The sequence below is a fragment of the Oryx dammah genome, unplaced genomic scaffold (assembly GCF_014754425.2).
Source record: "Oryx dammah isolate SB20612 unplaced genomic scaffold, SCBI_Odam_1.1 HiC_scaffold_17, whole genome shotgun sequence".
NCBI lineage: Eukaryota > Metazoa > Chordata > Mammalia > Artiodactyla > Bovidae > Oryx > Oryx dammah.
In genome coordinates, this window is record NW_024070201.1 from 14688916 (window position 1) to 14701314 (window position 12399).

Consider the following 12399-nt stretch of genomic DNA (forward strand, 5'->3'; position numbering starts at 1 on the left):
AGGTGGCGGCGGCGGCGGCGGCTGCTGGTCCTGGCCGGGCGGGGGCGGGGGCGGGGGTCTGCGGGATGGGGGCGGGCTGGACGACGCGCCGCTGAGGAGCCGCCGCCGCCGTCTCCGCCGTCGCTCCGGCAGCCGCCGCGGGGGTCGCTGCGGGCAGCCGCCCGCTCTCTGGCCGTCGCCGCCCCGTCCCGTCCTCCTGCCCCGAGGAGGCTGAGGCTAGAAGCGCGGCCTGCGGGGCGTGTGAGGGGGACAGTCTGGGCCCCGCAGCGGCGCGGGCGGCCGCAGTGACAGCCCGGCCCCGGCCCGCCGCCCGCCCGCGGTGCCCGCGCGCCCGCAGCCGCGATGAACCGCGGCGGCAGCAGCCCGTCGGCCGCCGCCAGCTACCTGCTCTGTACCAACTGCCGGAAAGTGCTGCGGAAGGTACGGGCTCGGCTCGGGGCCGGCCCCGAGGGGCGCTTCCTGCCCGCGGCGGCCGAGGGACCCCGGGGCCTCTCCGCCGGACCCCCAGAAGGGGGCCTGAACCGCGAACGGAGGCGCTAGCCTGCTGGGATTTTGATTCCTGCCGGGGCAGCGCTTGGTCCCCGGGGCTGGGGGGTTGGGGGACGAGGTTTGGGGGTGCTTGCTGTCCGTCCCTCTGTTCACCTAGCTACCTTGCCCCCCCCCACTCCTCGGGCGGAGGGGTGACGGACCTGTTGGGTTCTCCTCCCGGTGTTCTGGGTGCAAGTCGGTGTGAAATCAGAACTGGTCTGGTCCAGAGGAACCTGGTTCCCTCTCGGCTGCGCCTAACTCCTGCGGGTGTTGTTTTTGTTTATTTCGGTTTTGCTTCTGCACGCTCTACCCGAATACTCTTTTTTTAAAAACCTTCTTGTTGATGGTCGTCTTGTGGCTTCGGGTCGATCCCGAAAGAAACTGGTAAAGCAGCTTGAACTTTATGCCCATGGGAAACGCTGTTCGACGTTACGGTTCCTCAAGCTGGGACTGGGGGAGGTGGAGACGAGGGTGGACGTGAGTTGTCCCTTTTTAGCGCTTACCCCCCATCCCCCGTTTCCCCCCAACCCCCGCACCCTGGTGTTGCTCCAGAAAAATCAGACGCGCAATCAGTTTATTGCTTCCCAGAGTGATTGATAGAAAGTTTACTCCAGTTTTGTTTAGCTCACTTGGCTTAATCGCTCCGTTAAGGGTTGGGGCGGGGGCGGGGGAGGGGGATGCAGTATGAAAAGATGTCGCTTTAGACCTAGAAAAGCTTTTAATCAGACTTTAACAGCCGCCATTGGGTTATATTATAATTAGCTTATTCTTCTCGAGACTATTTTTACATTTCATTAAGTGGAAACAGTAGTTGAGGTGCTTCTGTTTGTTCAGTACAAATGAATTAAAATTGCTGAGCTTTGCAAATGCTTCTGGACTGAAAGGCTAAGATGAATACGGGCACCGTTTTTAGTCAATTTCTCTAACTACAGTTCAATTGAGATTGTTCTTTCTATATTAAAAAAAAGAAAGAAACATGTAAGTAAGCAAGCTCAAATATTTGCGCTCTTTGTCCAAAAACTGTTTTTCTTCCTCTGTGGGTCAGGCCAAGTGCCAATCAAAGTTGTTTTTCAAGCCTCTTTTCCCTGCAGTAGAGCCGCTGCTTTTTTTCCCCCAGTTTTATTTGAGAGCATGAAGAAAGCAAAGGGATTGCATATTTAAAGTTAATCAAACAGTTAAGTATGCCTTAAATTGTGTTTATCGGGTATGTTCTTCTTGAAACAGATTTTTATTAAATGTGCATGTTGAGTATGTGCAGTTATTTTTTTCCATAAAGTCCGGGATCAAATTACAGTTGATACTTGCTCAGCTCATTGTAGGGCAACTTGTGAGAAATGTAAAGGATCAGAAGTGCAGAGCAGCTTAGTTGAATGTTAACTCTTTCGTTTCTGGGCCAGATGTCATCTGAACTTAGCTTTTTAAAAAATGATGATGATGATTTTCCAGCTTTAAAAGTGATGTTATGTCTTTAATATGAAAAAAAAAAGTTTTTTTGAGACACATTTGATTAAACTCAAGCCTGGTTTAAAAAAAAACAGCTTTTTCTTTTTTAACTGAATAAGGCAGGAGGAAGACCTGTATTAACTTGGAATTTTTTTTTTTAATGATTCTGGCAATTTGGTAGACTAATAAAATGTTTGGAGGTAGTATTAAGTTTCAAAATCTGTTTTTCTTTTGAGAGAACCAAGCTATGATCCATGACATTTTGCTACCTTTCAAGACATCTTTTATCTCTTGTGAACATCATTCAGTCTTTGTGAACTATACAGTCCATGGAATTCTCTAGGCCAGAATACTAGAGTGGGTAGCCTTTTCCCTTCTCCAGGGGATCGAATCGGGGTCTCTTGCATTGCAGAGGTATTCTTTAGCTTTTAAGAAATTACTTCTTTTTACCTAGAAGGAAAACATCTTCCTATTATTAAAAGAAAGAATATATGGAAAATGAATATTCACCATTTTCATATTTGATAATTGCTGTGCACATCTATGCCAAAAATTTCCAGTTTTTGGTAACTCCAAGGTATTTAATATTGATTCATGTAGTAGCATGAAATAACTTTAGATGGGAATGGGATTGTTTGAGCCAGTTATGACATGACTTGGCAACATTTGTAGCTTTTAAAGAGTGCCTTAAGTGCTCTTAAAAGATATCAAGTGTTTAGCATTTTAAATTCTTTATCATTCTAAAAATAGCATGTAAGACTTTTCTAATAAAGAAATGGGCTTTTTTTTTTGATAGAAAGTATATAACTCTAAGCAGAATTCATCTGTAACTCTCAAAATAGGATTCTCTGGATTTATCTTGTGTTTTCCACTTAAAAGTGTTCAGTAATAACCATGTGAGTCACAGCATTTTGAATTTTAGTTCAGTGTAGTTCATGATGGAAGAATGAAACTCATGCATACCCAGTGTGAGTTACTCTTTTGCTGAATAATCCTCACTAATGATGGGGAAAGAGTCACCTTTATTTATGTGGCATGAGGGCCTTTTTGTCTAAGTGGCTTAATTTGTTGCAGTATATTGAATTTGAGGGGGAACTTACAAAAGCACTGGATTCTCCATCAAAGTAAATGATTTGGTTCAACCCAATATTTGAAAATTGAATTTTATGTTTTATGAGAATCACATTTATTCTTAGAAGTACCTTTATAATTTTGATTCAGTATCTTCCAAAAAAAGAGAAACTTCTTCAAGTATTGAATATACCTAATTTGGTAATCTTAGGTCAGTGGGAAGAATGGAGAGGTAAACCAGATAGGGAAAGAAATGAGGAAACAAAACTCTTCAAATCTATAACTCCTACTTATTCTTACGTGCTCTGTTATCAATGAAATAATTCAATAAAGTTTTTAATAAAAAAGGAAATGCTTCTATTTACTTTGGAAAAGTTGATGAGTTCCGAAGTGTTATATGTTTCCCTTGAAGAAATTCCACTGACAACTAGATACCTTTCAAAGTGGAGTGCCAATCTACATTAAGAAAGGTAGAAAAAGAAAAGAAAGAAAAGTCACTCAGTTGTGTCCGATTCTTTGCAACCCCATGGACTATAGCCTACCAGGGTCCTCTGTCCATGGGATTCTCCAGGCAAGAGTACTGGGGTGGGTTGCCATTTCTTTCTCCAGGGGATCTTCCCAACCCAGGGATTGAACCTGGGTCTCCCGCTTTGCGGGCAGACACTTTATCATCTGAGCCACCACGGAAGCCCTTAAGAAAGGTAGGTAACTGTCAACCCACACATCCTCCGGTAAATAAAAGGGGGCATATGACAATGTATTTTGAGTGTTGAGCAGTTAGTGCTACTGAGGTGAATAAAACTCTGCACATTATGTTAGAGGGTTTAACATTTTAAAGTACTTAATATGTTTAGGTAGTTCCAGTGATTTTTGTTGTTGTTGGATATTGTACTTTTTCCACTTTGCTTATATATCCATTTATTTTTGACAATTTTTTGATAGTTTTATGAGTGAAGAGACTGGGAAAATAAAATGAGAAATATTAGTTTAAACTATATGAACCTTATTTTTATAGTCAAAATTGTCAGTTAATGGCAGTTTTATATGGTTCAACCAAAAGAGTGGTATTGCTTATACTGTGAAATAGTAATCATACTTTGTTTTTATTAATCAGGTTTCTTATATACATTTTTTGGATTGTCAAAGTAGGTTTTAGTTTTATCTCAAAATGAGCCAAGTGGAGAGCAAGCAAGTGAATTTATGATAGCAAGTCATTATGCAGTGGTTTTCAGACTGCTTTTTATGGAGCCCGATGATGCTTCAGTATTCAGAAATGTTTGAGTTGGATTAAATTTTAAGTACAAAATTACAACTACCCCAAAATCATTCATTGTAAGACTATTCTTGTGCAGGCTTTGAAAGATTTGTTCTGTTCACTTTCTACATGTATTTGAACACTTTTGCGAATAAGACATTGATGAGAAAGACTCTCATTGATTATGAAGGCACAGGCCTTTAGAAAAACCTTCCTCTACATATCTGCTCATGATCAATTTTCATTTGTGAGAACACAAACTTATTATCAGTAGTTGTTACGTTTATAATTAAACACTTATAAAAGCCCTTTAGTATATTTATGTGTCTCACAGTTCAGGTTGAATATAAAATTTCATTTATAAAAGGGATGATACTGCTTCCACAACCTCTCCACCCCACCAGATAAATTGTGTAGTCATTAAGTTGTGTCCTGCTCTTTGCAACCCTTTGTAGCCCGCCAGGCTCCTCTGTCTATGGGATTTCCCAGGCAAGAATACTGGAGTGTGTTGATTGCCATTTTCTTCACCAGGGGATCTTCTCAACTCAGGGATCAAACCCAGGTCTTCTGCTTGGCAGGTGGACTCTTTACTACTGAGCCACCAGGGAAGCCCCCACCAAATAAATAAATTGCTAAAATGTAACTGCAAATATAGTAACACTGAAAGTCACAAGATATGCTCATCCTTAGGTCTCTGACAGGTCTGTGAGTATCAGGCAACTTAGTTAACTTCTTGGAGTCCAGTTTTCTCTGGAAAATGTTGATCCTTTCTACTTGCCTTGCTGGTTGCTGCATAGCTGGAGAGAGGTAATATGTGTTAAAGTACTTCGTAAACCATAAAGTACAACTACAAATGTAAGAAGGACAAGCCTATGTGTTTTCCCTATTCCTAGAGTAGGACCTTTGTATGTTGTGGGAATATATATCAATACATACTGAGTAATTTTGGTTAGTCTTCACTTTTCTGTCTTATCTAATTATTGCCTGTAAATGAGAGGTAATGACATTATGCTTTTAATTAGGGTGATCAACTAATTTTTATTTGCATATTTATATTTGTATTCTACCCCTCCCTTTCCTTAAATAATAATCTAATGTGTTTCTGGCATTTCAAATAAAAAAATTGCCTTTTGGACACTTTGGCAGATGAGGGAAATTGGTATTTGATTTGAAAAGACTTAAGAGTTAAGGAAGATTGTGCTTACTAGAATTTGGGGCAAATCTAGGGTAAAGCAAAGAAAGTTTAACTTTTAATTTAGGAGAAGAGCTAGGGAAATAAAATGCTTTAACCTTTTTCTCCCCATGTCTTCATCCTCTTTTTCCCCTTTGAACGGATTGGATTATAACTTATGTTTGTTTAGACCTTGGCTTCCTTAATAGCTCAGTTGGTAAAGAATCCACCTGCAATGCAGGAGACCCTGGTTCAATTCCTAGGTCAGGAAGATCCCCTGGAGAAGGGATAAGCTACCCACTCCAGAATTCTTGCACTTCCCTTGTGGCTCAGCTGCTAAAGAATCTGCCTGCAATGCAGGAGACCTGGGTTCGATCCCTGCGCTGGAAAGATCCCCTGGAGAAGGGAAAGGCTACCCAGTATTCTGGCCTGGATAATTCAGGTCATGGGGTGGCAAAGAGTTGGTCACGACTGAGAGACTTTCACTTTTCACAATTTTTACAGTGCTTTCACATTATCAGTTGGTTTTCACAAACTGAGAAAATTTAAGAGGAATGGACTCTGTCACGCAACTAATATGAAGTCCACTTAATTTTAAATATACCTCTGTAATAAAACTATGTTCAAATTGTCCCCTGCAGTATTGATGCTATCAGGGAACATCCATCCCTGCTCTGCCAGCGTTAGCATCTGTGGAATGCTCATAGGTCCTAAAACTCTCCAGGTAATAATAGTCAGAAATTTGGCTTTTAGCCACTCTTTGACGTGTGACTGCAGGTCAACTGGAGGGGAAGGAGAAGAGTTGGTTGGCTATTTTTATTATCTCTTTAACTGTTGTTTGGTTAATTCTTGAATGATATAAAGCAGCAAATCTCAAATACAATCTTCAGACCTTGGGAGTGTCCAAAACCATTTCAGAGGGTCTGGGAAGTCAAAACTATTTTTTGATCGTGTGTGTGTGTGTGTGTGCACATGCGTGCATGTGTATACTCAGTTGATGGGTCATTTCTGACTCTGTGGCCCCATGGACTGTAGCCCAGCAGACTCTTCTGTCCATGGGATTTTCCAGGCAAGAATACTGGAGCAGGTTGCCATTTCCTACTCCAGCAGATCTTCCCAGCCCAGGGATTGAACATGTCTGTTGCATCTTCTGTGTTGGCAGGTGGATTATTTACCACTAGTACCACCTGGGAGGCCCTTTTATGATCATACAAGACTTTATAGCTTTTTGCACTGTGCAAAAGCAATGGACATAAAACTGTACTGGCCCCTTAGAATAAGTAAAGGCAGTGGCACCAAACAGTAATCACTGTTAAATTTTGTTAAATCCTGATCCTTGAGTGAGGAGAAGTATACTTTGTGTTTCTACTGCACAGCAGTCTGGTTGCCTCTAGAGAAAGGATTTGTGTAGTTGTTTCAGTTGCAGGCTAAACTAGCCACTTTTAAAATGAACCCCATTTTTACTTAACACCTGTCAGGCTGAGTTTAGTTTTTCAAAATCATGCATGGGTAAAAGATCCATTCAAAGTACAAGATAGACAAACAGATTTTAATATAGGAAGTTAAGTTTACTGATTGGGGTTAAGAATCCACATTGCAGCTAACCTTTCAGAAGTTCTGCTTGTCGAGTTTTGGTGTAGTATCAAAGCAGAACATTCACAATTATCTTTTGCATCATCCAACTACATATCTGTGTGAGACAAGATTTTCCTTACATACCTTCAATCAAAACCTATCACAACAGATTGAATCTAGAAGAGAGATGAAATCTAGCTGTCTTATGTTAAGTAGACATTGAAGAGATTTGCAAAATTGTTTTTTAAGGTGTTTTTTAAAGTGTGGAGTAGTTCCAAGACCAAAACATTTGAGAACTGCTGAGTCAGTTCCTGGCAGCAACATATGATGCATATGCATGTAATTCTCTGGAGTGACTATGGGAGAAATAAAAGGCTAATACCACTGGCAGAAAGCATAGATAAACCCAACCCAGCCGTCTCTGTTCTACGTGGGACTCACTTCCAGATGCTGCCTAGCACCTGTCAGTGACACACTAGAAGCTTCTCTAGTACCACAGTACAGATGGTCCTTGATTGAGTATGGTTCAGTACAATTTTTGTGGTGCAAAGGTGATTGGAAAAAACTGGGAAAGACTGAATGCAGATGGAGAAGGGAGTGGCAGAGGATGAGAAGGTTAGATAGCATACTGACTCAATGGGCATGAATCTGAGCAAACTCCTTGAGATAGTGGAGGACAGAGGAGTCTGGAGTGCTGCAGTTCACGGGGTCACAAAGAGTTGGATAGAACTTAGCAACAAAATGTGATAGACTTTCACTAGAAACTGTATCTTTGAATTTTGAGCTTTGATCTTTTCTTGAGATAGCCATATGTTCTATGATGCACTGAGGAGTTCCAGGTCTGCCATGCGATCATAAATTAACCAACTCATTTACTGTGCAACCTTTTCAGACCCATATAGCCATTCTGTTTTTCACCTGCAGTACAGTGTCCGATAAATTGCATGAGATATTTAATGCTGCTGCTAAGTCACTTCAGTCTTGTCCGACCCTCAGCGACCCCATGGAGTGCAGCCTTCCAGGCTCCTCCGTTCATGGGATTTTCCAGGCAAGAGTACTGGAGTGGGGTGTCATTGAATACTTTATTATAAAACAGGCTTTGTGTTAGCTGATTTTGCCCAACTGTAGACTCAGATGATTGTTCTAAGCAGCTTGAAGGTAGGCTAGGTATATTAAATGCATTTTTGACTTACGATATTTTTCAACTTGCAATGAGTTTATTGGGGTGTATCCCAATAAGTGGAGTAAAAGCTTAGACTAGCTAGAGATGATCTTTCTCTAAGTTTTGTGAGCATCCTTTTACCTGGTAGAAATCAAAGATGGACAAAAACAAAGTTCTTTGGCTCTGAAGGAATGTTCTCCTTAGTACTTACTATGTAATGAGCAAAGAATGGTCAGATCCAAAGATTATGGCCATTGTGCTCTAATTGGTCGGGTTTTGGCTGGAGAGGAAATAAAGGCCCTAAGTAACAAGGTTAGCCTACTTTTCTTGAAAGCCGAGAAGTGTGGGAGAAGCAATACAGAAGAAGGGAAAAGAATCAGAAGAAAGATGTGTATCAGTGTAGACAACTGATAACTAGATTGCTTCAATAAAGAAAAAGAAAACCACTACGGTAAATAGGAGATAGGACAGCTCTAAATGTGAAAGTCCCTAAATATTGCAGCCCGCTAAGGTATAGTGCATTTTCTGTTTAGGTGGGTGTGGGTGTGTGGTTGGGGGGTTGGTTTACACTGTACACAAAGCTATGGCAGCTGTAATTCAGCGTGGTCTTGAAGACATGGGCGTAAGGATCTACATGATTAGATCTGGTAAGACCTACAAATGATTACCAGTAGCTGACCTGTCCCTTTTAGACATCACTGTGGTGGGAGTAGGGATAGAAGGAGGAGGTGGAATTCATAATACACAGTACATACATTGCTGAACCAAGACATTTAGTCCTGTGTCGCATAACAGTTACCTTAAATCTATGATTAGCTGCATTATAAACTATTTGAAAATATCTGTCCTGTCCCATCTAAGGGCTTCCCAGGTGGCACAGTGGTAAAGAATCTGCCTGCCAGTGCAGGAGACATGAGTTCAATCCCTGGGTTGGGAAGATGCCCAGGAGTAGGAAATGGCAACCCACTCTACTCTTCCTGCCTGGAGAATTCCATGGACAGAGGAGCCTGGCGGGCTACAGTCCATAGGTTACAAAGAACGGAACACAGCTGAGCAACTGGGCACACACACACACATACCATCTAAACCTACAATTAACATGTAGAATTTCTATTTGTTGCTCAAAAGTTTTCTTCAAAACTCTTGTAACATCTCCAAAAAGTCTTTCCTAATCTTCAAACTCTTTTTTTTTCTTCTATGGTCTGGACTGCCATGCTACTTAAGTATACTGCATTTGTTGTATTTTGCGTGTGTATATATATATATATATATATCTTTCCTCTACTGGGTTGCCTCTTATTTGTGATCTAGTTATTAAAGCAAATATTGGCAGTACATTTATATTGGATACAGTATAATCCAAGAAAATGACAATTATTTTTCTCATTTTCCAGGATATGTCTATTCTTTATAGCCATACTTTGCCCTCTTTATTAATAAGGTTTATCTGAACACTTTTAGAATTTTAATAACAAAAGTTGAAATTTTCTATTTGTTGCTCAAATTTTCTATTGGTTGCTCAAAAGTTTTCTTCAAAACTCTTGTGACATCTCCACTTTGAGAAGGTGTGACCATGGTCATTTTTGTGACCATGAGAATGTTTCTACCATGAGAATGTTTCTACCATGAGAATGTATGAATATCATACCCCTTTTTGGAGGGAGTCAGAATGTTAATTCACTAAGAGGATCAGGACACAGCCCTTAGGGACTGGTCCTTCTCAGAAATGTGAAATGGCGATTGCTTTAATGGGGACACATCCTACACCTCCTGGAGTCAGCTAGAGCTCTCTCAGAGAAGGCTATTTTAGAGGTATGATCTTAAAACCTCAAGCTTCACAGCAAGTCTCCTCCTGGGGTTTGTTTCATCAGATAATTCTGGCTAAGCCTTTCCCTCTCCTACCACCCTCCCCACCAGGAGTCTTTTACTTTGGGATATTCCAGAGTTGGCTGTGATCTCTTCAGCCAGCAGGCACTCCCTTGGCAACTGTGAACCAGAGACTTGTTCTTGGCCTGGACTACCCTTTAGCTAGCCTTTGCTTTTTAGATCCTCCCAGAAGTCATTTGTTGGTCTATGGACCAGAATATTGACTGCCACTTAAGGAGCACATGAATATTACAGGTTATTCAACAGTGGGTTGAAACACCTTGAATTTTGCTACCCAAAGTTAGTAAGGAATGACAGGCATTTTGCCTATGTTTCACAGAAAATGTATCGAACATATCCTGTGTATAACAAGTATGGCCATAAAACTGGCTGACTAGGGCCATATCATTTCTTGTAACAGGGATTTCTTAAAGTATAGCTTTGAACTACTTGTACTAGAGGTATATGTTCTCATTTCTAGATTTATATTTTATTTTTGCATCTTCCTATGTTGCAAAGATGGAACTTGGCACTTAAATGAAATATCTGTTTCTTTATATGCAGAATTTAAAAAGTCAGATTTACCTCACTGGGAACTAAAATGGGATTTTGTGGAAGATTATGATAATTACCTAAGACTGTAACTCTTAGTTTTGAAATGTATTTTATAATAACAATAATAATAGCTTCTATTGAATATCATATATGTGCAAACGTGCTAAGTATTTAAGCCCTACATGTGTATTACAGTTAATTGTCACAACAAACCCATAAAGAATTATTACTCATACTTTATGGATGAAGAAACTGGAACTCAGAGAACCTTGGTTACTTGCTTAAGGTCATAGTACCAATAAGTGGCAGGCTCAGGATCTGAAACCAGTCTGACTCCAAAGCCTGGCTTTTATACACCTATAAACCCTGCATTCCCTTATCCTCCACATGTTTTCCTTATCTACAAGACTCAGAAAATGTAAAAATTAACAAAACTTAATAGGACTTGGTTACTAAGATATTACTAGGAGTGATTTCAAGTTCGGATATTTCTACTACTTTAATTTTACATGAAAAATGTAAATTTTTCTCTATATAAGGTTAAATTGAGGTCAAACAGTTTTGACCTATCTAGTTTGCTATTTTGTCTATGTAAATCTGTTGCTAATCCTGTGACCATTCTTTCCTAATCCCAGGATATAGTTTTCCTAATTTCCTAGCAAACTTTGACCCACTCCTTTTGCCAACCAGCCATTCATTAGTTCACTAATACTGATTCATTCAATACTGCTGTGATGTCTGTGACAAAAGAGGCTGTCTAGGAACATTTTGAGCTTAAGTATTGTATCTCTTAAAGAGGACCTCTAAGAAACAGTCTCACTTTTTGGTAGACTTTTTGCAGTAAAGAGTTAATTTACAGAGATAAGAAGTAGCATGAACGTTTATTCCTGCTATTCATTTCGGCTTTCTGTGTTAAGGAAGAAATGATGGTTATAAAAAAGCAAAGAAACCCTGGGACTTTATTCTTCCCCTACCAGTATCCCTACAATACTGTGTCTCCAGAAGAATTTTTTAGTCTTACAAAGCGTTTATGTTAAGGAGAGGGGTATGTGGGAAGATGTGGTTTTGCTATTTCTTAGTTGAAACTCTGAGAATTTTCCATAGAAACACAGTAAGTTATCTAATTTAGTTCCAGAGGACTATTAATATAACTAGTATATTCAATAGGCTTTTACTGTTTAGGCAAGAAACCTAACCACTAGAGGTAACATTGTTTCCAGGGAAAAACATACATTGTGAAATCTAAGTAACTGCTTCACAGGAGCTATCTTTCCTAATTTGTGTGCTTAACACCAAGAAGGTTAATGATTTAGTATGTTGACTCTGAGGATATTTTTGGCTATTGGTTGTTGTGTCTCATAAGAAAGCTGTGTTAATGCAGTTTTATCCAACATTCAAGTAAGAGTTGATGGGAGGGATAAAAATTGGGTGATGATCAGGGTGTTGAGATAACCAAGGGCCACCATCAAGCTTGCTCATCTTTGCTCACTTTGTACTCAGTCAGACTGGCCCAGAATGGTTCATTACAAGCTGGGTGGCATATGCTGGCATGTGGTATGGCATATCACTACCTGCTGCTGCTGCTAAGTCGCTTCAGTCGTGTCCAACTCTGTGACCCCATAGACGGCAGCCCCCCAGGCTCCTCCATCCCTGGGACTCTCCAGGCAAGAACACTGGAGTGGGTTGCCATTTCCTTCTCCAGTGCATGAAAGTGAAAAGTGAAAGTGAAGTCGCTCAGTCTTGTCCAACCCTCAGCGACCCCATGGAGTGCAG

At 40.7% G+C, this 12399-nt stretch overlaps 1 protein-coding gene across 1 annotated transcript in view; it reads left to right on the top strand.

Annotated features, from left to right (window-relative positions):
* The first annotated feature begins 65 nt into the window (after positions 1–65).
* The window catches only part of SESN3 (sestrin 3), a 62664-nt gene continuing 50330 nt past the window's right edge, over positions 66–12399 (top strand). The window contains exon 1 of the mRNA XM_040257784.1: positions 66–420. Coding sequence (XP_040113718.1) covers positions 343–420 — 78 coding nt within the window. The 5' untranslated portion in view covers positions 66–342. The remainder of the gene's footprint in view (positions 421–12399) is intronic.